Source organism: Mustelus asterias, chromosome 14, assembly GCF_964213995.1.
Source record: "Mustelus asterias chromosome 14, sMusAst1.hap1.1, whole genome shotgun sequence".
Lineage (NCBI taxonomy): Eukaryota > Metazoa > Chordata > Chondrichthyes > Carcharhiniformes > Triakidae > Mustelus > Mustelus asterias.
Genome location: NC_135814.1, coordinates 33,767,513 through 33,793,021, shown reverse-complemented (window position 1 = coordinate 33,793,021; position 25,509 = coordinate 33,767,513). Strand labels below are relative to the sequence as shown.

Sequence of the window (25,509 nt, the reverse complement as noted above, 5' to 3'; positions counted from 1 at the left end):
TCAGCGTCCCTGAAGTCCATTTTTATATTCTTTTAAGTATACCAATAAAATAAATAATCTAATTAACAAATTGACAAGCCCTAAAAGGGGCAAGCCCTTTTTATAATCTTTTGAATAAACAAATGTTAAAAAATCTAGAGAGGGTGACAGTTCTGCTGGAGTGCTGTAATTAAAACAAAATGTCAAAGGAAATGTAATGAAACCAAAATATAATTTCCCGGGGGTGATGATCCAGCCCCTTTTTACATGTGCTCAAAGACAATTGGTTAAACTTCAGTTGTTTATTCTTAACCTTAACAAAATAATTGACATCAACAAACTGACCATGGTAGAAAACCTGATTTCACATTACAACCTCTCAATTCCCAAAGGGATCTTGAAAAGCTTAGGATAAATTTTCCAGTCCCATCCGCCGCGGGAATCGTCATACTATCCATTTGACTACCTACTGATATGCCCATTTGGCATATTGCCTAACATTCACACCAGACCTTCAAACTTGCCATAGAAAGATAGTGTGCCCAGTCTTCATTGCCGCCTCCACCCACCACCTCGACTCTACTGCAATCTAGTGAAATTCTCCAAAGGACACTGCACTTCGTTTTACTTGCCAGGTCGGACTGGGAAGACCTGACAATATATGGAGCAGCATCGAGGCAGGAGAAGCAATCCAATGATGACTGCCACTCCTTGGAAAATCCAGGCCAATATTTTCATTTAGCAAGTCATTTTTCAGCAGCATATTAGACACACTAAACAAGCAATAGCTGTTTTTGGTACTATTTCATTGAATTAAGTTTTCATGGTATGGCATGTCTGCAGTATTCACTCAGATGGAGAAGAATAAATGGGAGAGGAGTATTAGCCAAAGTAACATTAAAGCTAAATACCTTTAGCTTTTTTTAAAAAAATGTTAATGTCATATCTGTTTGTCTGAAGATTTTGTTTAAAATTACTTTTCTATTTATAGCTTTAAAAAAACCACGTGTTAGGTTCAGTAACATTATGGAGGTGCGGCAACTTCCTGCCCATCACGCATTTGAAGCAAAACTCTCTCGGATGTCCTATCCAGCAGCAAAGGACCATGAAGCAGTGCTGAAGTCTGTTGGCAAATTAACAGTGTCGCAAGTAGCTAAAATCAGCTTTTTCTTCTGCTTTGTGGTTAGTGCCTTTTATTAAGTTACTCATCCCATGCGATAGATTAAAATAAGTTAGCTGTATTTAAAAATTGACGGATAAATCATAATTTTTCCAAAGTGCTGGGAAGTTTATAAACTATTTATTTTTATTTAGTTGTCTTTAGAAAGTACACGTGGATACTTGTTCATTATATTATTCTTCATGATATTGAATTTGACGATTGGCCATGATCAAAATGTATGGCGGAGCAAGCTCGAAGGACTGGCCCACTACTGCTTCTATTTTCTATGTTTCTAAACATCACATTTGAAATAATTGCATTGAAGGTTAAAGTATTTTATGACTAGTGTGTACTCAAATAAATATTTAACATGGGCTCATAAACAAATATCGTCAGTGCGGTTTAGTTCATTGTTTAGGGAAAGGTTTGAAAGTAAATGCAGTATGGTCCAAATTTTCAAGTGACCACAGAGGTGAATGAGCCCACAATTTTCCACAATTGTCCTGTGGAGGAGGCTCCAACCCAACAATTAAAATCCAGCCCCATATCTTTGCAAGTAACCGCCTTTATTAACGAGTGTGTAATTTAGATCAGGGACATTGATAAATTGTTGAACAAGTTGAATATTGATGCAACAAGAATAATTGTATGCCATATATGTTTGTCTAAATTGTACAATTAATTTTTCAGTGGTTTCTGGCAAACTTCTCCTATCAGGAGGCACTTTCCGATACTCAGGTGGCTATTGTTAACATTTTGTCCTCAACATCTGGTAAGTTGTGTTAATATTCTTTCTCTTGTCCATTCTGTTGTACAGAATAAGAATTGTGTTTTTCATGTCAATTCATACAAGGGAAGTAAATTTTACAGAATCGTTAGATTTTTGTTGTTACTGAGCAAGATCGTAATGCATCAGAAAAAAAAATGTTGCTATTAGTCAAACACTGTTTGATTAATGACTCATCTTCAACGAGATATTAAGAACAGGTTTGCTATTCAGCTCCTCAAGCTTGTTTCACCATTCGGTTCATGGCTAATCTGTGCCTCAACTCCATTTACCTATTTTAGCTCAATATTCCTGGATATCCTTACCTAACAAAAGTCCATTGGTCTCTGTCTTGAAAATTTCAATTGACCCAGCCTCTGTTGCCTTTTGGGACAGAGTTCTAGATTTTCACCACTCGTATACGTGACCAAATGCACTCTAGAACCTGGCCAGTTAAGAAGGAAATAATGTTAAGATTACATACAAATTAGGAGCAGGAGTAGGTCACTGGGCCCCTAAAACCTGCTCTGCCATTCAATAAAATCCTTTAACTTAACTGTCTCCCGAATACATACTTTTTGACCCAATACCTGGTTTCTAGACTTTCTTTTGTTCCTTTGGGAAATCTGCAGCTCCTTTGACCTATCCAGTTTCTTTTGGGTCCAGCTTAAAACTAAACTCAAAAGTTCTTTCTAACCCCAGGTGACCCTGGTTGCTAAGCAGCAATCTGGTTATTTCCATAAACCCTGTTTTCTTTTGCACCATAAACTCTTAATCGCAATGCAGGCACAGTTCTAAAGTGACCAAGACCCACAGACAGGCAGGCACCTTTGTTTAATAAAAAGCTAACTAAAGTTTTAATTCTTTTACAGAAACAAAATTAAACTTGCTTAAAGCTATACCCTATTTCTAATACAGATACAGATATAGATTATTTAGAACTACCTCTGTTTTCTGACACCCAATTAATATAGCTAAGGAGACTATGTGCTTTATTAAATGCCCTCTCCACCTGTACTCAATGAGCTATGTACATATACACCAGGCCTCTCTGCTCCTACATCTCCTGAAGAATTTTATCCTTTGTTTTATATTATCTCTCCATGGCCTTCCTACCAAAATGCATCACTTCACACTTCTCCACATTGTACTTCCTCTGCCACCTATCTGCCCGCCTTGTCTATATCCTTTTGAAGTTCCACACTGTCGTCCTCACAGTTTACAATGCTTCTAAATTTTTTATCAGCTGCAAACTTTGAAATTGTCCCCTACAAGATCTAGATCATTAATGTATATATCAGAAAAAGCAAGGGCCCCAATACTGACCTCTGGGGAAAACCAGTATACTATACTGCCCCCTACGACCAGTGCGTTCTTATGTGCTCCCTGACTTGAATAACTTCCTGGTACAGTCAGTCAGCTCATCTATACCTATAGCCCCTATTCTCATCCAAACATGCCATGCTTTCAGGTCAATGATCTTTCCGCAGCATTGTTCTAATGAAAGGTCATTGATTTGAAATTTTAACTGTGTTTCTGTCTCCACGTTATACTACCAGATCTGCTGTGTATTTACAGCATTTTCTGTTTTTAACTTCTGATTTACAACATCGGCAATATTTTGCTTTTGCATCATTTTACTGTCCATTCAAAGAATGTGGGCAAATCCAGCATTTATTGCCCATCCTTAAATGCCCTTCAAGTGGTGGTGAACTATCATCTTGAATTACTGCAGTCCAGGTGGTGATAAATCCACAGTGCTGTAATGTAAGGTGTTTGACCCAATGACTAAGGGAGCGGCAATATATTTCCAAGTTAGGATGGTGAATGAGTTGGAGGAGAACTTGCAGGCGGTGGTGTTTCTATGTGCCTGCTTCCCTTGTCCTTCTTGATGCTAGAGATGGCTGGTTTGGAAGGTGCTAACAAAGAAGCCTTGGCAAGTTGCAACTGTGCGTCTTAGAGATGGTACACACTGTTGCAACTGTGCGCCTGAGGTGGAGGGGTGAATGTTTAAGATGGTGATGGGGATGTCAGTCAAGCCCTCTGCTTTATCCCCTGGATGATTTTGAGGAATGTTGGAGCTGCACTCCTCCAAGCAAGTGATAAAAAGACTTTGGGAAGTCAGGAGGTGAGCTATTTACCATAGTGTTTCTGCCGTGCTCTTGTAGCCAAATATTTGTGACTGTTTCGTTTAATTTCCTGGGCTATGGTAACCCCCAGGATGTCCGTGGTGGGGGATTCAGTGATCATAATGTTGGTGAATGGTTCGACTCTCTTTTTGTAGATGGTCAGTGTGGCATAGATGTTACTTGCTTTCTAAATTCACAGACACATGAATCTTTTTATTCTTCCATAGTTCCAAGTCCTTCACCACTTTTTAAAAAATGTCTGATTTTACTTTCGCAGCTTCAAAAAGGATGTCCTCAAACTTCTGCTGTCTGTTTTCCAATCACTTGGTCTGTCTAATGACCCTTTGTACCCTCCCAACTACTATTCCCATAAATTAGTCACCTGAAAACCTGCACATACAAATCTTCATTTATTAAAGTCATTGATACATATGCTCAAATGCAGAGGCCTGAGTACAGATTCTGAGGAGCATGACTTTCCACGTCGTGCAACTCAGAGAACATCCTTTTTACCTCTACCTTTTGGCCCCTACTTTCCAAACAATTACTAATTCATGTCACAAGACTACCTCAAAATTCATGCATGCTTACTATAACTAATGATCGCTTCTACATAACTTATCAGTCCTAAGAGCCAACACCACAGATGCTCCTCTGTCCATCATGCTAATGACCTCCTCAAAACATTCAACCAGATTAATGAAACATGGACTGGAATTCTCCGGTCGTTCACACCCCGCCACCACTACAAGTGAGGACGGAAAATTTGACGCTCGGACAAATCTCCGCTCACTGCAGCAGGACAGGAGAATCCCGCTGGCGAGAACGGCTGGAGAATTCTGGCCATGGTCTCCCTTTCACAAATGCACTCTGTTTCTCTTTGATCAGCTTGTGCTTCTCCAAATGCTCAATAATCCTCGAGTACTAAATTCAGGAACTGATGCATTTGTAATTACCTGGTTTCTGCCTCCTGCCCTTGAAATAATGGAGTTGCGTTTCTTATTATTCCTTATTCCTATTATTCTTTAATAATTGACATTGTAACCACTAGGGCGGCACGGTGGCACAATGGTTAGTACTGCTGCCTCACAGCTCCAGGGACCTGGGTTCGATTCCCAACTTGGGTCACTGTCTGTGGAATCTGCACGTTCTCCCCGTGTCTGCGTGGGTTTCCTCCGGGTGCTCCAGTTTCCTCCCACAGTCCAAAGATGTGCGGGTTAGGTTGATTGACCATGCTAAAGTGCCGCTTAGAGTCCCGGGATGTGTAGGTTGGAGGGATTAGCGGGGTAAATGTGTGGGGGTCTGGGATGGGATTGTTGTCGGTGTGGACTTGGGGCCTGATTTTACCATTGTGTCACGCCCATTTTCGGGCATGGAAACGTGGTAAAGTCGGGTGTGAGGCCATTAATGCGATCCGCGTCCGCGCAGATGGCCACTTTACCGAGACCCGGGAATGGCCGCGATCCGATTCGCGCCCGAAAAGGACACAACGGTGATTTAAATGCATTTGCATGCATTTCAATTGAATTAATGAACTTCCCGCCCAACTTTATTAACATTCCCCCTTTACCACCGCGTTCGCCGATCCGGAATTGCGCCAAAATGAACCTGCTGAATAAAAATTTGAATCGGGCGCTCCAGCTGCTGAAGAGGCGAGTTCAGCACTGCCAATGGCTCTCTGACTCAGATCGGTGGTGGCGGGGGGAAGGAGGCGGGTCAGATCATTCTCTGGTGGGGGGGGGGCGGGCGGGAGGAGAGAGGCCCGATCATTGGCTGGCTGGGGGGGTACGGCGGATCATTGTCTGGTTGGGGGGGGGGAGGGCTGATCGTTGTCTGGTTGGGGGGAGGGCGAGGGACGATCATTGTCTGGTTGGGGGGAGGGGGAGGGACGATCGTTGTCTGGTTGGAGGGCCAGTGGAGGGCCGATTGTTGTCTGGTGGGGGTGGGGGGGGTGGCGGGGGGCGGGGGAGGGGGGCAGATCATTCTCTGGGGGCGGGTGGGAGAGGGGGGGAGAGTGAGCCAGATCATTCTCTTGGTGGGGGGGTGCGCAGGAGTGAGGAGGGTAAAATGTATCTCTGGTGGGGGGGGGCAGGGGGGTCCGCTGCCACTCTGCAGGCGATCAGTGGGGGGGAAGGGGGCAGGGGCTCGCGATCAGTCTGGGTAGCGGGGGGGGTGGGTGGATGAGGGGGACAGTGATGTCTGTGGGGGCCATCACTCCCGCTTTTCGCTCCCAGGCCACTTTCTCAGCTTTCTGCGGCCCGCGAGCGACCTGACACAGGCGCGCTTTTTCACATTTTTTTTAACTGCACATGCGCAGTTCAGAGCTCCGATCGTTTCGGGTGTGCTAAGCCCCGCCCACAGCACAATTTGGACCCGCGATTTTTTTTCAGGCTGAGTGCGTATGGGGGCGCCTGAAAGCAGATCTCCAAGTCGGATCTGAATTGCACCCAGATTCAGCACTTAGAATGAAAATGGTAAAATATGCCAAATGGCCTCCTTCTGCACTGTCACATCATATTTAATTTTCTATATTGCTTTAGTAGAGTTTGTGAAAAAGTATAGAACTGCTTTTTTAAATCCTATTTAAAGAAAGTTTGAATTCTTGGACCCAGCTGGTGGTTAAACTCTTTCCCATGTTACAGTATCAATTCTGCTCAAGCGAAGTACCGAATGAGTCCAATTGGAATGATGGATGAATTCCTCATTAATTTTTAATATACCCTGCAGAGATATGTTGGTACAATTAACCCTATGTAGAAGCATCGGTAAAGAACTGCTGCTCTTACAGAAGGAAGTGTTTTTGTTTTACTAAAAATCAGTTTAATTATAAAATTACTTCTAACAGTGCCACCTAGTGTTATGCAATTACTGCTACCTATACAAAGTTGGTAATTGGTCATAACAGTTGTAGAGAGATAAGTAATCCAAAGATTAAATGTCTGTTGAAAATTCCAAAATGAATCCAGAAATGATTTAAGATTGAAAAAAAAATCAATTAATATGATGTGAATTATTCAAAAATGATTTTTTAAAAATAAAATATTGTTGACCCAATTTCAATATTTCGAACAATATTTTTTGCTGTTATCTAAATTGATTTTAGCTGTTAATGATTTTTTTTAGATGCATCATTTAAAGTACTTCCATGAAAAAATTTAACTCGCTGTTAACTAGGATGACCAGACATCCCGATTTTGCTAGAAGAGTCCGGTTTTTCCCCAGTGTTCCAACATTTTTCTCCAGATTGCCCAAATGCCCAGATTTTCGGCTCCTCTGAGTCCTGTCCTCTTTACATCAACCATCCCATTCCATTGACAGTTGACAAACCCAAAAAAAAAACCTATGCTGCACTGCATCCTGGGAATCAGAATGCTGCCCACTAGCCGATCATTAAGCGGCTGTGATGAGAAGCTCCCACATGCACAGAAATCCTTCTCACTGGCATGCAGAGTCAGTGTGGGGACAAATTTGCTTCCCAATGCACTCTTCCCTGATTAGCTACTCTGATGAAATGGCCAATCAGGCATTTCACAGAGGAGGCAGGCGGGGGAGAGCAGGAGGCCAATGAGGGAGTCATTCGGCACTGGGGTTAGTTTATGGAATTACTGGGGTTAATTTACCTTCATAACTACCTATAACTTAACCCCAAGACCACCTGGGAGCTGGGAGAGAAGGTTGATTGTAGTGTCCGCCAGCTGCAAGCCACACTTGAAGAGGTGGCTGGAAAGCGTCCACCGGTAAACTACCAGTCAGTGCAGGGGAAGTTAGCAGATCAGTTAAGTTGAGTCTTTGTACATTCAAACGAACCTTGCATTCTCGTTGAAGGATTGTGTGCTTGTGGCTCTGGTTGCAAACAAATTCTCACGCACTTGAGATACGCTCGCTAGTTTAAATTTTCAGCTGAAAACTTCTACTGTTAGAATTCTGTGTGCAAATGAAAATAAACAAAACTTTTAAATGGAGATTGGTCTTATCATTATGCATTGCACTGTAATGTTAGTGTGGAACAAAGGATCTTGGTTCAGTTTGTTTTTGAGAAAATGAGGCAGAAATGTAATTGAAATAAAAGTTTGGGGTTCATACCTGGTGTCTTAATAGGGTTGTAAACTTTGCCTGGATGTATTCCAGAAGATGTCATTACATGACCTGCCATCTTCAGCTGCCCCTCCCTCAAACTTCTGCCATTGTCAGTCAACGTGTCAGTTATCACAGAAGCCTGTCTTCCCAAGGTATTTCAATGTGTCCGACTTTGATTTTTGAAAAACTGATCACCCAACTGTTTACATCCTCGCCAACCCTAAAAATCTAAAAATGCAGATATGCTACATTGACCGCCTCCTTCGTCGCACCCACCCCTCCCCCCCCACCCACCCCCTCCCTCCCCCCTCCCCCTACCCCCTCCCTCCCCCCTCCCCCTACCTCCTCCCTCCCCCCTCCCTCCTCACCCCCTCCCCCCCTCCCCCTACCTCCTCCCTCCCCCCCTCCCTCCTCACCCCCTCCCCCCCCCCTCCCCATCCCTCCCTAGCCCTCCTCCCTCCCCACCCCTCACCCCCCCCTTCATGCTTATCTGGCCCAGCTTGTCTACACATTTTATCTCCTTGACCCACAATCACAGATTCATTAGTAATTGTGTACTACACTGTTGACCAAATGAAAATATTTGGAGTTATCACCTTACTCAAATTGAAAGTTGGGTGTGTTTAAATTTCTTAATCTAATAAAGGCTTGTGTTAAACTACATTCTAAGTAATCTGTATACACACACTCCCATCATTTTATGGTTCTGACCTAATTTGCCGGTTGTTTGCATTCTTCTTGTACAGGTCTCTTCACCCTACTTCTAGCTGCAATGTTTCCGAGCAACAGTGGAGACAGATTTACATTATCCAAATTATTAGCAGTAATTTTAAGGTATGTATCAGTAAAACCTATTTTGGAAATTTTGTTTGGCTGCGTGCTTTTGGTTATTGGTGGTGCCTTTACCTTAGTGAAAATGTTTCCACCTGTTTCTCCGACAACGCAGCTTTATAATTCGGCTTTATTCCCATCTTTACAGCAGCAACCCGATGTAACGCAAACAAACGTACTTTGTTTTTAAACTAAAAACGGCAAGTGCTGGAAAAACTCAACGGGTCTGGCACTATCTGTGGAGAGAGGAACAGCATTAATGTTTCAAGTCGAATATGATCTATCAAAAGTGTTCCGAAGAAGCGTCACTCAACGAAGAATTCAAAACTTGAATGCTGTTTCTCTTTCCACAGGGTGCTGCAGGACCTGCAGAGTTTCCCAGCACTCCCTGCTTTTATTTCAGATTTCCAGCATCTGCAGTATTTTGCTTTTATACATTTTTGTTTTTGTTCTTTTAGCATTGGCGGTGTTACCCTTGTAAGTCTGTCGAGTAATGATACAGAGGGAAAAGGGACAATCGGTAAGGCATTTTGCTCCCTTCTTTGAAACTAACAATTTTATGGTCTATACTTTTGCAGACCAACTTGTGCAGTGTTCAAAATGCATTTTATTTGTGTGCATAACCATTGCATAGTTCAGTACCAATTTTATAAATTAACCCAACACAAGTAATTCCAGCATAATTTGATAAAAGACTTGTTAAATAGGTGACAACGGAAGAAGTTTTCACTCCAAACTCTCGCAATAGAAATTTAAAGCTATTATGTGAATTCTGTTCTTTTAATCAATAATGAGCATTCCCTAAATTCAAGCAAAGCAGTTAAATGTTCTTATTTCAACTCTCTGGAAAATATATCTGGTTAGCCCCACTCTTAACTCCTGATATTTAATGGTTTCAGTAGGTTTTTTTTATTATGATGCAGCAGATATTGGCCAAGATCTTTTTTGAAACTGTCAATTTGTTATGATCTCAAAGGAGACCATTAATGTTTAATAAAAAAATTCAAGCTCTCATCTATTAAATGAAAGAACTACACCACAAAATTTCATGTTTTAAGCAAAAACTTAAACTGTACAAGAATTAAACAAACTAATTAACTAATTTAACGCTATATTTCATAAACTCTAATTTGCTCAACCACAAAATCTTAAAAAACCACTCCCGTTATGTTTTTAATTTAACCCAACAGTTCCTCTATATTTTCCTGGAGCTTGAGGGACATTTGCACTTCACATGTGACCAAATCAAAATTTTTTAAAAATTATTTTACGGAATGTGGGCATTGCTGGCTAGGCCAGCATTTATAGCCAATCCCTAATTGTCTTTGAGAAGGTGGGAGGAAGTTTAATGGTTTGGCACATATGGCGCTAATCTGGGACTGAGTACAGTATCACCCATAGTGTGTTGTTAGAGAGCACATGATTCACCCCAGGATCAGTTGCGTGTTGGAGAGTGCCTGGTGTACCATGGAGACAGCTCCTAGCCTAACTTGTTCGCTTTTAAGATATCTTTGCAAATAGTTCTAGTAGTTATGAAAGACTTGCTGTTAACATACTTCGGACTATGAAGACTTAATTAAAACCTACCAAGAAATAACCAATACCCCACAGCATGATGACAGCTCGTGGGGGAAAAAAACAAAATTTCACTAAAATGCAGAAAAACTGAAATGCTAGAAGACAGAAAAAATTCAGAAAAGCTGTCTGATCTGAAAGTAAGCTCCAAAAGCAGAGCTGCGGAGTAAAAATTGCCAGGAAATGTTCCAAAGAAAGGCTTGGAAGCTGAAGGCGGCAATTTTGAATTCCTTACTGCAGCAGGAGGTGCCATTGAACCTCCTTTGGAAGTCCAGCTGCTGAGTCAGCAGAATTTGCAAGGGTGAACTAAACCTTTAAAGAACCAGGCTACAGCAAGTCCTGAGAAATCTTTGAAGTAATTTAGAGTCAGAAGTGCAGTTGTAGAGAAACCAGTCACTAAAACCCAATCCCCGATTCGGAGCCTGAACACTAGCATCCGAGCCCGTCAGAAACGGAGGGAACAAAATGGGGAGTTCATTAAATATTTCGGGAACTGTTTAACTCCGTAAAAGACAAGCAGAAGCTCTAATTCGATGAACTGAATGAGTCAAAAATATGGAATAAGAGAATTCTCCAGGCAGCTATTGTTTAAAAAAAATTCCAGCCTGAGCATCATGTCCTTGTTGCGCAGTGTGCCAAAACCAGCAAGCAGAGGAAATCTTTTGTCGCTGAGTTAACGGTGATGCCATCTTGAAATCCAAAGAGCTCTTAATGCAGGACATACATTTTTAAAGTTTAGAACATGGATCAGAATTCTACGCTTCCAAGTTAATTTGGACTAATCCAACTTGTGGACTTTGGCGATGCATCGTCATTTCGGGTTTAAGTAAAAGGTCAGAAGAAAAGCAGGTGGATATGCTGCTTTGACCTGATTGTGGATTACATTGCAAAATAGAATTATTGAATCATCCCCAAAATTCAAAGAGGTACTAAAATAATTTGATATTTATTTTAATTGAAGAAGCAATAAAATCGTCAAAAGAATTAATTTCAATAATAGAGTCCAGCAGCCAGGAGAATCTGCTTGGCAGTAGTTTGCGAGAACGGAGATTTAAAATCAGAACTCATCAGACTCAGGATAGCGGTAGGTGTATCAAATGATGCACTCTATGATCTTCTGCAAGCAAAGGAAGACCTAACTCTGAAAAAGGCCATCCAGGTAGTTAGACAGTCAGAACTACTTAGGCAGTACAGGACCATTTTAAGAAGAGAGAATAAATGTGGTGCAGTGGTCAACTTACAGTCCAGTTGATAGACTACACCTATGCCTTTGTTGCTCAAAGTCAGGGAAAGCAATATCCGAGCCAGTCAGCAGTAACCATGCTACCGCCATGGAGCAAAGTGCTCCCACAAGTAAGAGCAGTATCCTGCAATTTCAGCCAAGTGCATTCAGTGCAACAGGACACACCTATATATGGCAGGAAGCTTAAAACTCCCGATGAAAGACATCTTGTTGGCAGCACTGAAATACAAGAATAAAACATTCCTTGTGATCCTCTTTGTGATCCACATCCAGGACTGTTCATCACTAAGCTGCAAAGCCTGTGTTGAACTTAACCCGTTACAGAAGATTGACAAGGTAAATTTACAGGGGCCTAGCTCCAAGTACAAATGTGAGTTTTCAAACTCTTCACAGGTCAGGGGCGATTGAAAAACTCACTGAGAGGGGATGCTAAACCCTTATGCCTATTCACACCAAATAACATTCCACACACACTGGGATCAACTGAATCCCTTGAAGAGTATAGGGGGTGTGGGAGTAGAGTTAAGAGAGAAATCAGGAGGACAAAAAGGGGACACGAGATTGTTTTGGCAGATAAGGCAAAGGAGAATCCAAAGAGCTTCTACAAATACGTAAAGGGCAAAAGAGTAACAAGGGAGAGAGTAGGGCCTCTTAAGGATCAACAAGGTCATCTATGTGTGGATCCACAAGAGATGGGTGAGATCCTAAATGAATATTTCTCATCAGTATTTACTGTTGAGAAAAGCATGGATGTTGGGGAACTTGGGAAAATAAATAGTGATGTCTTGAGGAGTATACATATTACAGAGAAAGAGGTGCTGGAAGTCTTAAAGCGCATCAAGGTAGAGAAATCCCCGGGACCTGATGAAGTCTATCCCAGGACATTGTGGGAGGCTAGGGAGGAAATTGCGAGTCCCCTAGCCGAGATATTTGAATCATTGATAGTCACGGGTGAGGTGCCTGAAGATTGGAGAGTGGCAAATGTTGTACCTTTGTTTAAAAAGGGCTGCAGGGAAACAGCCCTGGGAACTACAGGCCAGTGAGCCTCACATTTGTGGTGGGTAAGTTGTTGGAAGGTATTTTGAGAGACAGGATCTACAGGCATTTAGAGACTCAAGGACTGATTAGGGACAGTGGTGAAGAAGGCATTTGGCATGCTTGGTTTCATCGGTCAGAACATTGAATACAGGAGTTGGAACGTCTTGTTGAAGTTGTACAAGACATTGGTAAGGCCACACTTGGAATAATGTGTGCAATTCTGGTCACTCTATTATAGAAAGGATATTATTAAACTAGAAAGAGTGCAGAAAAGATTTACTAGGATGCTACCGGGACTTGATGGATTGAGTTATAAGGAGAGGTTAGGTAGACTGGGACTTTTTTCTCTGGAGCGTAGGAGGCTGAGGGGTGATCTTAGAGGTCTATAAAATAATGAGGAGCATAGATCAGCTAGATAGTCAATATATTTTCTCAAAGTTAGGGGAGTCTAAAACTAGAGGGCATAGGTTTAAGGTGAGAGGGGAGAGATACAAAAGTGTCCAGAGGGGCAATGTCAGTGAGTTCCTAACCTCATCCTCAATTTCACACCTCCAGCAATTCTTGGAGATGGTGAACCAGATCACAAAGTTTTTACTGAGTTTAGCGCAAGTCACAGAAACGTCGAGGCATCTACTTAAGTCAGACCAAGCACGGTGCTGGGACTTGCCTGAGAGAAAACTTTCATTTACATTGGGTAGATGTTGCTCTCCACTGACATTTTAGTCATTAAGATTAGTCCTGCCCACCACCTTAGGCCTCGGAGAGATCCTGTTCCAGGAACAACTGAATGGAAGTTGCCAACTTGAATACAACTCAAGGACCAATGGAGACAGAGATGAAATACCCATCATAGAAAAGGAAGCTCTGACAGTCACTTGGCATGTGAGAAGTTTCAGACAATATCATCTGCCTCAAGATTACAATCAAAACTGATCATAAACCACTACAATGGGATGGAGCGAGCAAAGATGCCTCCCTGAGACCAGAGTTTTTAACTGTACCTCATGAGGTTTGCCTCCAAGATAGCATACGTTCAAGGTAAAATATACACTTTGAAGGACAACAATGGGCCTCCGGACAAAAGAGGATGTCAACCTCATTGAACAACTGGAAGTGTACTCCCAATTGATAGGGAGGCACCTGCCAGTGACCATGGGAAAACTCCAAAAGATCCGTCCGGGACAAATGTGCAATGAAGAGTGTATCCACTGCTAACAATGATGGCCTCAGCAGAGGTCAAACAGGGACTGTGAAAACCTAGTCACAACAACAAAAACATTTTACAATTTTATAGATGATCTCGAGGTCTACGATGAGCCAATCTCCCTGCACCGAGAGATCCTTCAAAAAATACACCTGAGATCACCAAATGCAGAGGATGAAGCAATTACCACAGAGGCAGTCACAAAGGCGCTAAAAGAGATGGTCACAAGCAACGGCATTCCAGAGAAGATCATATATATTTGATAACGACCCACAATTTTCCAGTGAAGGTTCTGTGCATTTTGTCACATCTGGCTTCCACCACTGCACCAGCTCCCTGCAATACCCTCAGTAAAATGGAGAGGCTGAAAGTCCTCCAGAAAAAGAATGAGGACTTTGCCACAGAACTTCTGACACACAGGGTAACCCCTTTACAATGTGGCCCATCCCCATCCGAACTCCTGATGGGCAGGAAACTGTGCATACAACTTTCAATCCTGCAGAAATACTTAGACCACGTTTGTTAACTAAAGATTACCAAGATATTCAAGCAAAAGAGCAATCAAGCTTCCTCCTAAAATAGAAGGCATCATACCAATTAGTTGTCACAATTTCAGCAGGATGACAGGTCTTGCTTAAAGACCTCCAGAGAGAGAAGGTACTATCTTTAGAAAAGATAAGGATCAACCCAGCTCTTACTTGGTTTGCACAGCAGAGGGCGCAATCAAGACATACAGAAGGAGTCTCCTCCCCATCCCTAGACTCCCATCCCTACTACATAATGGGGAGATATCAAGGAAGATACCCAGATGACAGAACAACCTCCAAACTAACTGTAAGAAACAACAGCGACAAAGCCTACCACTCCTCCAACAGTAGTGCAAAGGAGATGTGGTTATAAGGCCCCCGGACTACACGATCCTTTTAGTTTAAGAACTTGGAGAGGGGAGATTGAGTAGTGATATTGGGTTGTGATAATATAATGACCATGTAAATATATGATAGTAATAATATAAGACAAGATAAACTATAATCACGTTAATGTAATACATTGGAGGAAGAAGGGTCAGGTACATACATGATTAATGTTGGACTGAGTACAGTACTGGTCACACAGTTATCTAAGAGAGCACATAAAATCATAGAATCCCTACAGTACAGAAGAGGCCATTTGGCCATTAAGTCTGCACTGACCCTCTAACAGAGTATCTTACCGAGGCCCTCTTCCCTGCCCTATCCCCGTAACCCTGCACATCTCCCATGGCTAATCCATCTAACTTACACATCTTGGGACACTCAGGGGCAATTTAGCATGGTCAATCCACCTAACCTACACATCTTTGGGCTGTGGGAGGAAACCAAAGCACCCGGAGGAAACCCATGCAGACACGGAGAGAGTTTGCAAACTCCACACAAACAGTCACCCAAGGCCGGAATTGAACACTGGTCCCTGGATCCATGAGGCAGCAGTGCTAACCACTGTGCTGCCACACCATGACCCACACCCAGGATCAGTTGAGCGTTCGACAGTGCCAGGTGTACTAGCAAGCATGGAGACAGCTCCTAGTTTGTATCCTTTACTATATCTTTGCAAATAGTTCTAGTAGTTAATAAAGACTTGCAGCTAACCTATTTTAGACTACAAAGACTGCATTAAAACCCACTGAGATGTATTCACCACCCTACAAAAGTAGTGAGCTGCTTTCTTGAATCACTGCAGTCCGCGGGGTGTAGGTACACCTACATTGGTGCTGGGTCAAAATCTTGGAACTCCCTTCCGACCAACAGTGAAGGAACGGTTCTAAGTCAGGGTGACGTGTGGCTTGGAGGGAAACTTGCAGGTTATTGTTTTTCCATGCATCTGCTGTCCTTGTCCTTCAAGGTATTAGGGATCACTGGTTTGGAATGTGCGATCAATGGACCCTTTGAGTTGTTGCAGTGTATTTTGTACAAGATACGCTGCTGCCACTGTGCATCAATGGATAGGGGATGAATGTTTAAGGTGGCAGATGGGGTGCCAAACAAACAGGCTGCTTTTCACTGTATAGTATTGATTTTCTTGAGTGTTGTGGGAGTTGCACTCATCCAGGCAAGTAGAAAGTGGTCCATTACACTCCTGAATTGTGCCTTGTAGATGGTAAACAGACATTAGGATGTCAGGAGGTGAGTAAGTAACTTGCCACGGAATTCCTGGCCTCTGACCTACTCTTGGTGTCACAGTGTTTATATGGCTTGTCCAGTTCAGTGTATAATCAATGATAACCCCAGGATGTTGATGGAAGGCAATTCAGTGATGGTAATACCACTACATGTCATGGGGCAATGGTTAGTTTTTCTGTTATTGGATAGGGTAATTGCTGGCAAATTTGTGGCATAAATGTCACTACCACTTGTCCAAGCCTGAATGTTGCCCAGATCTTGTCGCATATGGGCACAAACTGCTTCGGTATCTGAGGAGTCACAAATAGTGTTGAACAGTGAGCAATCATCAGCGAACATTCTTACTTCACCTTATGATGAAGATCATTGATGAAGCAACTGTAGATGATTTGGACACCACTCTGAGGAACTCCTGCAGTAAAGTCCTGGGACTGAGATGATTGACCTTCAACAACTTACTACATTACTGGAACTAATTAATTTAGGTTAGAAGAACTTAAAAAGCATAACTGCAGAAACTTATTTCTTCATGATTGAAGCTTGCACAATGTCTAATAAAGATTTGTGCTTAGCAAGCATGGCATCTGTCGGAGTACAAACTTCCCAAAACCAGGAACGAATTCAGAACAAACTGGCCAATTATGATGATAGATTTCATTTTAATTTTTTTAATGCTAAATAGTTTCTCAGGTACAGCATCATTGGCAACTTGCACAAACTGAACTCTCTTCACGTATAATCCACAGCATAGTTTTTCAGCCCAGTTTCTATGTAAATAATGAGAGACTCTGAAGTTGCAACATTGGACTCTTGTGATTTTACTGGACTTTTGGAATACAACATGTGCTGCCACATGGTATTCCATTCCTCAATAAACGGGGTGAACACATATTCTGACAAGACCGGCACTCAGACTTTTAACTAAGAAGTTGTTTTATTCGCATTGTTTATTGTTAATTTAACTGTATAATAAAATGCAAGTTACTCTGCTCCACAGTGCTTGAAACCATACTCCTTCTCTGTCTCAAGCTAGGCAAAAGTTACATGCATGGCTTCAATCTAACCTCGCACTCTTTCTATCCTGAAACAAAGCCTGAAAAGTAGAGCTCCTGGCTACTTGCTGCAAGACTGAAACACTAACTGTAGATTATTATTTAATCTCATAGAGAACTCTGTCCACTGAACTGTTTATCAAAGTGGGTTACACACAATCTCTGGCCCTATCACTGTCTCGAACATTTCAGCCACAGGAACATTCTGCTCGAGCCTGTCCTGCCATTCAGTGAGATCATGGATGATCTCTATTTTAACTCTTTCCACCTGTCTTAGCTAGCAAAAATTCATCTCAGATTTTATATTATTATTACGAAGGAAATTAAGGAGAGTATTAAATTAAAGACCGATGCCTGCAGAGTGGCCAAAAATAGTGGAGAATCGGAAGGTTGGGAAAACTTTAAGAAACAACAAAGAACGACTAAGAAAGCGATAAAGAAAGGAAAGATAGGTTATGAAGCTAGGCTAGCTCTAAATATAAAAAATGATAGTAAAAGCTTTTACAAATATATAAAAAGGAATAGAGTGGCAAGAGTGAATGTTGGACCCTTGGAGGACGAGAGGGGGGATTTAATAGTGGGAAGTTTTTTGTGTCGGTCTTCACGGTGGAAGACACAAATAGTTTACCGAATATTAACGATAGAGGGTTGGTAGGAGGAGAGGTACTCAATACAATTAATGTTACCAGGGAGGCAGTGCTTGGTAGACTAACGGGACTGAAGGTGGACAAGTCCCCGGGCCCGGATGGAATGCATCCCAGGGTACTGAAAGAAATGTCAGAGATAATAGCGGATGCGTTGGTGGTTATTTATCAAAATTCGTTGGATTCTGGGGTAGTGCCGGCGGATTGGAAAATGGCTAATGTTACGCCGCTGTTTAAAAAAGGAAATAGACAAAAGGCAGGTAACTACAGGCCGGTTAGCTTAATGTCTGTAGTTGGGAAAATGCTGGAATCCATCATTAAAGAAGAAATAGCAGGCCATCTGGATAAGAATGGTTCGATTAAGCAGACGCAGCATGGATTCATGAGGGGAAAGTCGTGCTTGACGAACTTGTTGGATTTTTATGAAGATGTGACTAGTGCGGTTGACGGAGGGGAACCGGTGGATGCAGTGTTTTTGGATTTCCAAAAGGCGTTTGATAAGGTGCTTCACAAAAGGTTGCTGAAGAAGATTGGGTCACACGGAGTTGGGGATAGGGTATTAGCGTGGATTGGGGATTGGCTATCTGACAGGAAGCAGAGAGTCGGAATAAATGAGTGCTTTTCTGGTTGGCGGATGGTAACTAGTGGCGTGCCGCAGGGATCGGTACTGGGGCCTCAACTATTTACCATTTATATAGACGATCTGGAGGAGGGGACTGAGTGTAGGGTAACAAAGTTTGCAGACGACACAAAGATAAGTGGAAAAGTGAATCGTGTGGAGGGCGTAGAAGGTCTGCAGAGAGATTTGGACAGGCTGAGTGATTGGGCGAGGATCTGGCAGATGGAGTCTAACGTTAACAAATGCGAGGTTATTCACTTTGGAAGAAATAATAGCAAATCGGATTATTATCTAAATGGAAAGAAATTACAACATGCTGCTGTGCAGAGGGACCTGGAGGTCCTTGTGCATGAGACGCAAAAACCCAGTCTGCAGGTGCAACAGGTGATCAAGAAGGCAAATGGGATGTTGGCCTATATCGCAAGGGGGATAGAATATAAAAGCAGAGATGTCTTGCTGCATCTGTACAGGGCATTGGTGAGGCCGCAGCTGGAATACTGTGTGCAGTATTGGTCCCCTTATTTGCGGAAGGATATATTGGCCTTGGAGGGAGTGCAGAGAAGGTTCACCAGGTTGATACCAGAGATGAGGGGTGTTGATTATGAGGAGAGACTGAGCAGATTGGGTTTGTATTCGTTGGAATTTAGAAGGCTGAGGGGGGATCTTATAGAGACCTATACGATAATGAAGGGGATGGATAGGGTAGAGATGGAGAGATTCTTTCCATTTAGAAAGGAAACTAGAACTAGAGGGCACAGCCTCAAAATAAACGGGGGTCAGTTTAGGACAGAGTTGAGGAGGAACTTCTTCTCTGAGGGTGGTGAATCTCTGGAATTCTCTGCCCACTGAAGTGGTGGAGGCTACCTCGTTGAATATGTTCAAATCACGGATAGATGGATTCCTGATCGGTAAGGGAATTAGGGGTTATAGGGATCAGGCGGGTAAGTGGAACTGATCTTATGAATGGCGGGGCAGGCTCGAGGGGCTAGATGGCCTACTCCTGCTCCTATTTCTTATGTTCTTATAATTGAGCCGGCATCTGCTTTCTGTGGGATAATTTTCCACATTTCTACCATCTTTGCATGAAGAAATATTTCCTAACTTCTGAATGGCCTGGCTCAGATTTTAAGGTTACGTCCCCTTGTCCGAGACTCTCCCAGCTTCTAGCTTCTAGCCTATCAATTTATTTCAAAATTCTGAAAGCTTCAGTCAAGTTGTTTGTTCCTTTTCCTTGGGACATATGTTAACAAAGAACAAGAACAAAGAAAATTACAGCACAGGAACAGGCCCTTCGACCCTCCAAGTCTGCACCGACCATGCTGCCTGACTGAACTAAAGCCCCCTACCTTTCCGGGGACTGTATCCCTCTATTCCCATCCTATTCATGTATTTGTCCAAACGCCCCTTAAAACTCACTGTCGTATCTGCTTCCACTACCTCCCCCAGCAGCGAGTTCCAGGCACCCACCACCCTCTGTGTAAAAAAACTTGCCTCATACATCTCCTTTAAACCTTGCCCCTCGCACCTTAAACCTATACCTCCTAGTAATTGACTCTTCCACCCTGGGAAAAAACTTCTGACTATCCACTCTATCCATGCCCCTCATAATCTTGTAGACTTCTATCAGGTGGCCCCTCAACCTCCGTCGTTCTAGTGAGAACAAACCAAGTTTCTCCAACCTCTCCTCATAGCTAATGCCCTCCATACCAGGTAACATCCGGTAAATCTTTTCTGTACCCTCTCCAAAGCCTCCACCTCCTTCTGGTAGTGTTGCGACCAGAATTGAACACTATATTCCAAGTGCGGCCTAACTAAGTTCTATAAAGCTGCAACGTGACTTGCCAATTTTTAAACTCATTGTCCCGGCCGATGAAGGCAAGCATGCTGCATGCCTTCTTGACTGCCTTCTCCACCTGCGTTGCCACTTTCAGTGACCTGTGTACTTGTACACCCAGATCCTTCTGCCTATCGATACTTTTAAGGGTTCTGCCATTTACTGTATATTTTCTATCTGTATTAGACCTTCCAAAATGCATTACCTCTCATTTGTCCGGATTAAACTCCATCTGCCATCTCTCCACTCAAGCCTCCAACCGATCTATATCCTGCTGTATCCTCTGATGGTCCTCATTGCTGTCTGCAAATCCATCAACCTTTGTGTCAACCACAAACTTACTAATCAATACAGTTACATTTTCCTCTAAATCATTTATATATATTACAAACAGCAAAGATCCCAGCACTGATCCCTGAGGGACGCCACTTGACACAGCCCTCCATTCAGAAACGCACCCTTCCACTGCTACCCTCTGTCTTCTATGACCGAACCACGTCTGTATCCACCTTGCCAGCTCACCTCTGATCCCATGCGACTTCACCTTCTGCACCAGTCTGCCATGAGGGATCTTGTCAAAGGCCTTACTGAAGTCCATGTAGACAATATCCACTGCCCTACCCTCATCAATCATCTTCATCACTTCCTCGAAAAACTCGATCAAGTTAGTAAGACATGACCTCCCCTGCACAAAACCACATTGCCTCTCACTAATACGTCCACTTATTTCCAAGTGGGAGTAAATCCTGTCTCGAAGAATTCTCTCCAATAATTTCCCTACCACTGACGTCAGGCTCACTGGCCTGTAATTACCTGGATTATTCTTTCTACTCTTCTTAAACAAAGGAACAGGAGCCCTGATCCTTGAAAGATACCCCTAATCATTTCCTTCTAATTCTGGAGTATACTTATTACCCCGACTCGCTGTCTTCTATTGTCTATCCAGTCACATAGCCATGCAAACAATTCTATAAGTGTTAATTTTATTTAACAGTCTCTTATGTTGAACCTTAGCAAATTCCTTGTGGAGTTTACATAAGCTGCATCTATAGGCATTTCCCTTTACCATTTGCATTACTTCCTCAAAAAATACAATTTAGTTTGTTGGACATGACCTGTCAAATCCATGTTGGCTCGTTCTAATCAGTAGAAATTTATCCCAAATGCTCACTTACTCAGTCCTTAATTATAGCTTTCTCACCGCAGATGTTAAGCTATCAGGTATATAACTTCCAAGTTTCTGTCTCTTTTTTCTTAGTATCTGTCAGTCAAACTCAGTTGCCAAGCAGGACTTGTCACTTAGACACAGATCAAAGAATTTTAGCAACATCATTGCAGGCATGCTTACCGTTAGAAAAACAAGTACAGAAGGGTTTGGATCATACTGAAAAAAAGAAATGACTGCCTCCAAAATAATTACCAAAGATGAACCTTCATGCTGGTTTTGTTTGAGTAGGCAATCTTTGACCATGGTCAAGATGTTTGTGACTGACGTGAAGACAGTCTTTCTGGTCTGAGCTGATGGCTATTCTAATGACAATACTTATATAACTTTGAGTGCTCTTAGTAATACAAGATGCAAGTTAAAATTACAATGCAGCCAAAAGATCCATTTTTTTACACTAAAGAAATTGTTTGGCCTGAAAGACATTTCTGAAGTAATAGTGAACCAGAGCTCCCTGATGGCTCAGAAGCTAAATTTGTCACACTATGATATTCAGCCGCACAGATTGTTATGATGGCCACAAAGAGCACAGGGGATCGTCAATAGATCTCCCGTGGCTTTGTGGGGGGGGTTTAAAACCATTGTTTCAACTCAGACCTGGATTCTGTAGGTCCCCGGGTTTTGACTTGCATGCTGTAAGTGGTGGGGGTGGTTCTTGTGTTATCATTGAAGGGTTTTTGGTGATGGAAGAGTGGCCTTACCAAAATTATTCCATTGGCAACGAGGAATTAAAACTTTTTTTTCTCTACTGACAACTTCCGTAGTCGAGAACAAGCAACTCCTCTCCAGTAAGGAAAAGCAATTATGCCTCTTCTTGGGAAACTTGAACCGTATAGTACCAGCGGGGAAGATTGAGCCCAAAATGCAAAACACATGCGTTACTTCTTCCGGGCTAACAACATTGAAGGAAACAAAAGTTATTTTGTTGATATCATGTGGGGCCCCGACATTCCGTGTGACTAAAATATCTGATCTATCCGGATGTCCCTGACTCAAACTTTAAATGAACTGGTAGACTTGCTGAAAAACCACTATACCCAAAGTCCTCCGGAGATACTGCTTTAACACTGCAGGGAAAATGCCTGGGGAACCTGTCACTGAATTTCTGGCCAAGATAGGAAAATTAGCAGAACCTTGTGAATTTGGACCACCTCTAAATAAAATGTTGAGAGACAGATTGGTATGCGGCATAAATAAATTGACTACCCAAAAAAAAAGCTATTAGCAGAACCCAACCTGAATTTTTAAAAAGGCATTGAAATAGCTCTATTGCTGGAAAAGGGTGGCACAGTGTTTCGCGCTGCTGCCTCACAGCACCAGGGATCCGGGTTCAATCCCAGCCTTGGGTCACTGTCTGTGTGGAGTTTGCACTTTCTCCCTGTGTCTGTGTGGGTTTCCTCCGGGTGCTCCGTTTTCTCCTACAGTCCAAAGATGTGCAGGTTAGGTTGATTGGCCGTGCTAAATTGACCCCTAGTGTCAGGCAGACTAGCAGGGTAAATGTGTGAGGTTACGGGAATAGGGCCTGGGTGGGATTGTGGTTAGTACAGACTCGATGGACTGAATGGCCGCCTCCTGTACTATAGGGATTCTATAAAACACCGAAATAGCGGCTCAAAAGCTACAGGAGACGTCATGCAGCAATGTCCTCCAGTTATGGGGAGGGCCATATGTAATCAGTCCTCAATGGAGAGTGCTTGTGTAAATATGATGTTAGACGGTCCCTGACAACATTGGAGTTCTAATAACACCACCAGGCAGTCAAGGAAAAGCATTGACAGCCACAAGAATAGTGGGGAATTCAAGAGAATGTATTCCAGAGGAGTGTGGATGCCAGACAATGGGCTATTGCAAACATTGTGAAAGGGCACAGATAAGGTGAAATTTTAGGAATAGGCAAAATGTGTGCTGTTCAGTGAAGAAGCCAAGGCCAAGTACCTCGCCATACCATGCAGGTATACCCACTTTTCGATACAGGGACATTGCAACTCAATCAATTCATCATGACAAGGGTCACCTCCATAATAGTAGTGGTAGAACTACTGACGAACGATCGTCCCTTGAAAGTGGAGTGGATACAGGGGCCGTGGTCTCTGTTATCGGGGAACAAGCAAAGAAGCACCTCCAAACAGGCATCCAGCTCCTGAGCTTAGATGATGCAAAGGCCAGACTAGGCAGTTACATGGGGGAAGCTTTCCAAATAAAAGGCACCACAATGGCTCCAGTGACTTACAGGCAACGATCAGCTCATCTCCCGCTTATTGTTGTATGGGGGCAAGGACCAAGCCTTATGGGAAGAGATTGCTCCAGCAGATCAGGCTGAACTGGTTGGAGATCTTCAGGCTAGGCGCAGGGGTATGTACAAAGTTTGTCGGTGATACCCTGGAATTTTCCAAGAAGGATTGGAAAAAATAATAGGGGCAAAAACCAAGATCTACGTCCACCCCAATGCTGCACTTAAATATTTCAGCATAGACCTGTTCCATACTTCCTAATGGAGAAGGCGGAAACTGAACTCGGGCACCTTGATAATCACTGGAATTTTACTGTCCCGCCCGCCACGAGAATCAGAACTGGCGAGGGCTGGACAATGGGAAGGTCCATTGACCTCAGGTGGGATTTTACGGTCTCGCAATGAGCAAGGCCGTAAAATCCCGCCCAATAAGTCCCATACAATTGGCAGAATGAGCTATGCCTGTAGTCCCCAACAGTATAAGAATAATACCCATCCTTAACTTGGGGGAGGCCTCTGACTTCATTCTGCCCAGCTTTATGTTCTTAAGATTTTCAGAATGGCTTCAAATGTACTTAATAGTTTAGAGTTGCAGAGCTCAGCTCCTTTGCACTTCTATTTTCGTCCGTGCTGCTTTGGTCTGCAAGTTAGTGAAATAAGTTTTGAGATATTATAAATTTGAAGAGGACTTAAAGCAGATGAACAAAAGGAATGGACACATCAATCAATCCAGAAATGATGTTTTATTATTTGAAGTAGTTTGGCATAAATTCCAACTTTAATGAAGTGAAAATGAGTAGAATGAAGTGCTATTGTCTGCTGCAGGACTGTTTGTCATCAGCCACCATCTTTGAATCACTCCTAAACACAAAGGATTCTGATGTCGTAATGATATGCTCACTACAAAGCACTTCTGAATCCAAGTTACATGAGCTGGACTGTAACTGTTCTTACTCAGCGATGTGTAACCAGAGTATAAGGAACATATCTGCAATATAAATTAAAAACCTGTAACAACAATAGTACCCAAGAAAACAAAAGAACATTTTATAGCCACCAAATTCTTCCACTTGCATCAATTCTCGTTAGCTAAAATGAGCAACTTGTGCAAAATGTGATAGCACCAGACTTTGGGATCCTGTTCATTCCTTATCTCAGATGAGGAGATAAAGAATTGGAACTAGCTATTTTTTTCTGGCAGCACAAGTAACATGAATGGAGAATAGATGCATAACATGATGAGTATTTCTGCAAGGAAATTTGTGTCACCTTACAAATGAAAAAGCTGTCACACAAGCAGCCATAATTTTGTTTATGTTGCCTATTAAATCTCAATCAGAACCTTAGCTCGGTGCCAGTATGATTTTGGCTGAACCCATTATTCATTGCCTGCATTGGCAGACATATTCAAGAATTTCAAGATATTTTCTAATTTGGGTCTCCTCGAGTCTTTAAGGCCAAAGAGAGGCAATGAGCAAGAAGCACAATGTAGAAAATAGCAAGCTTAATTTGTTTACAGAAAATGCACTGCTCATTTTCTGATCAGTCTTCCCATATATAGGAAATTGTCTTTTTTTAATTATCCTTTCTCTTATTACCAATCCTTTACCCTTGTTAGTTATGTTTCTTCTTTTTACCACCCCCTTCCCCAATTTCCTCTCATTGTAGGATTTTCCTGAATCCAAAAGGGCATCTGGGCTACCATCAGTGCTGCTCTTATAGTTTGCTATGAGATACATTTC

General features: G+C 42.5%; 1 protein-coding gene across 23 annotated transcripts in view; it reads left to right on the top strand.

The window, feature by feature from the left end:
- LOC144503579 (solute carrier family 35 member F5-like) overlaps positions 1-25,509 on the top strand; it is an 86,219-nt gene that overhangs the window by 23,277 nt on the left and 37,433 nt on the right. For all 23 annotated transcript variants that reach the window (XM_078228145.1, XM_078228160.1, XM_078228155.1 and 20 more), the window contains 4 exons: positions 971-1,161; positions 1,832-1,913; positions 8,860-8,947; positions 9,403-9,464. In XM_078228145.1, the coding sequence (XP_078084271.1) occupies positions 971-1,161; positions 1,832-1,913; positions 8,860-8,947; positions 9,403-9,464 (423 nt within the window). The remainder of the gene's footprint in view (positions 1-970; positions 1,162-1,831; positions 1,914-8,859; positions 8,948-9,402; positions 9,465-25,509) is intronic.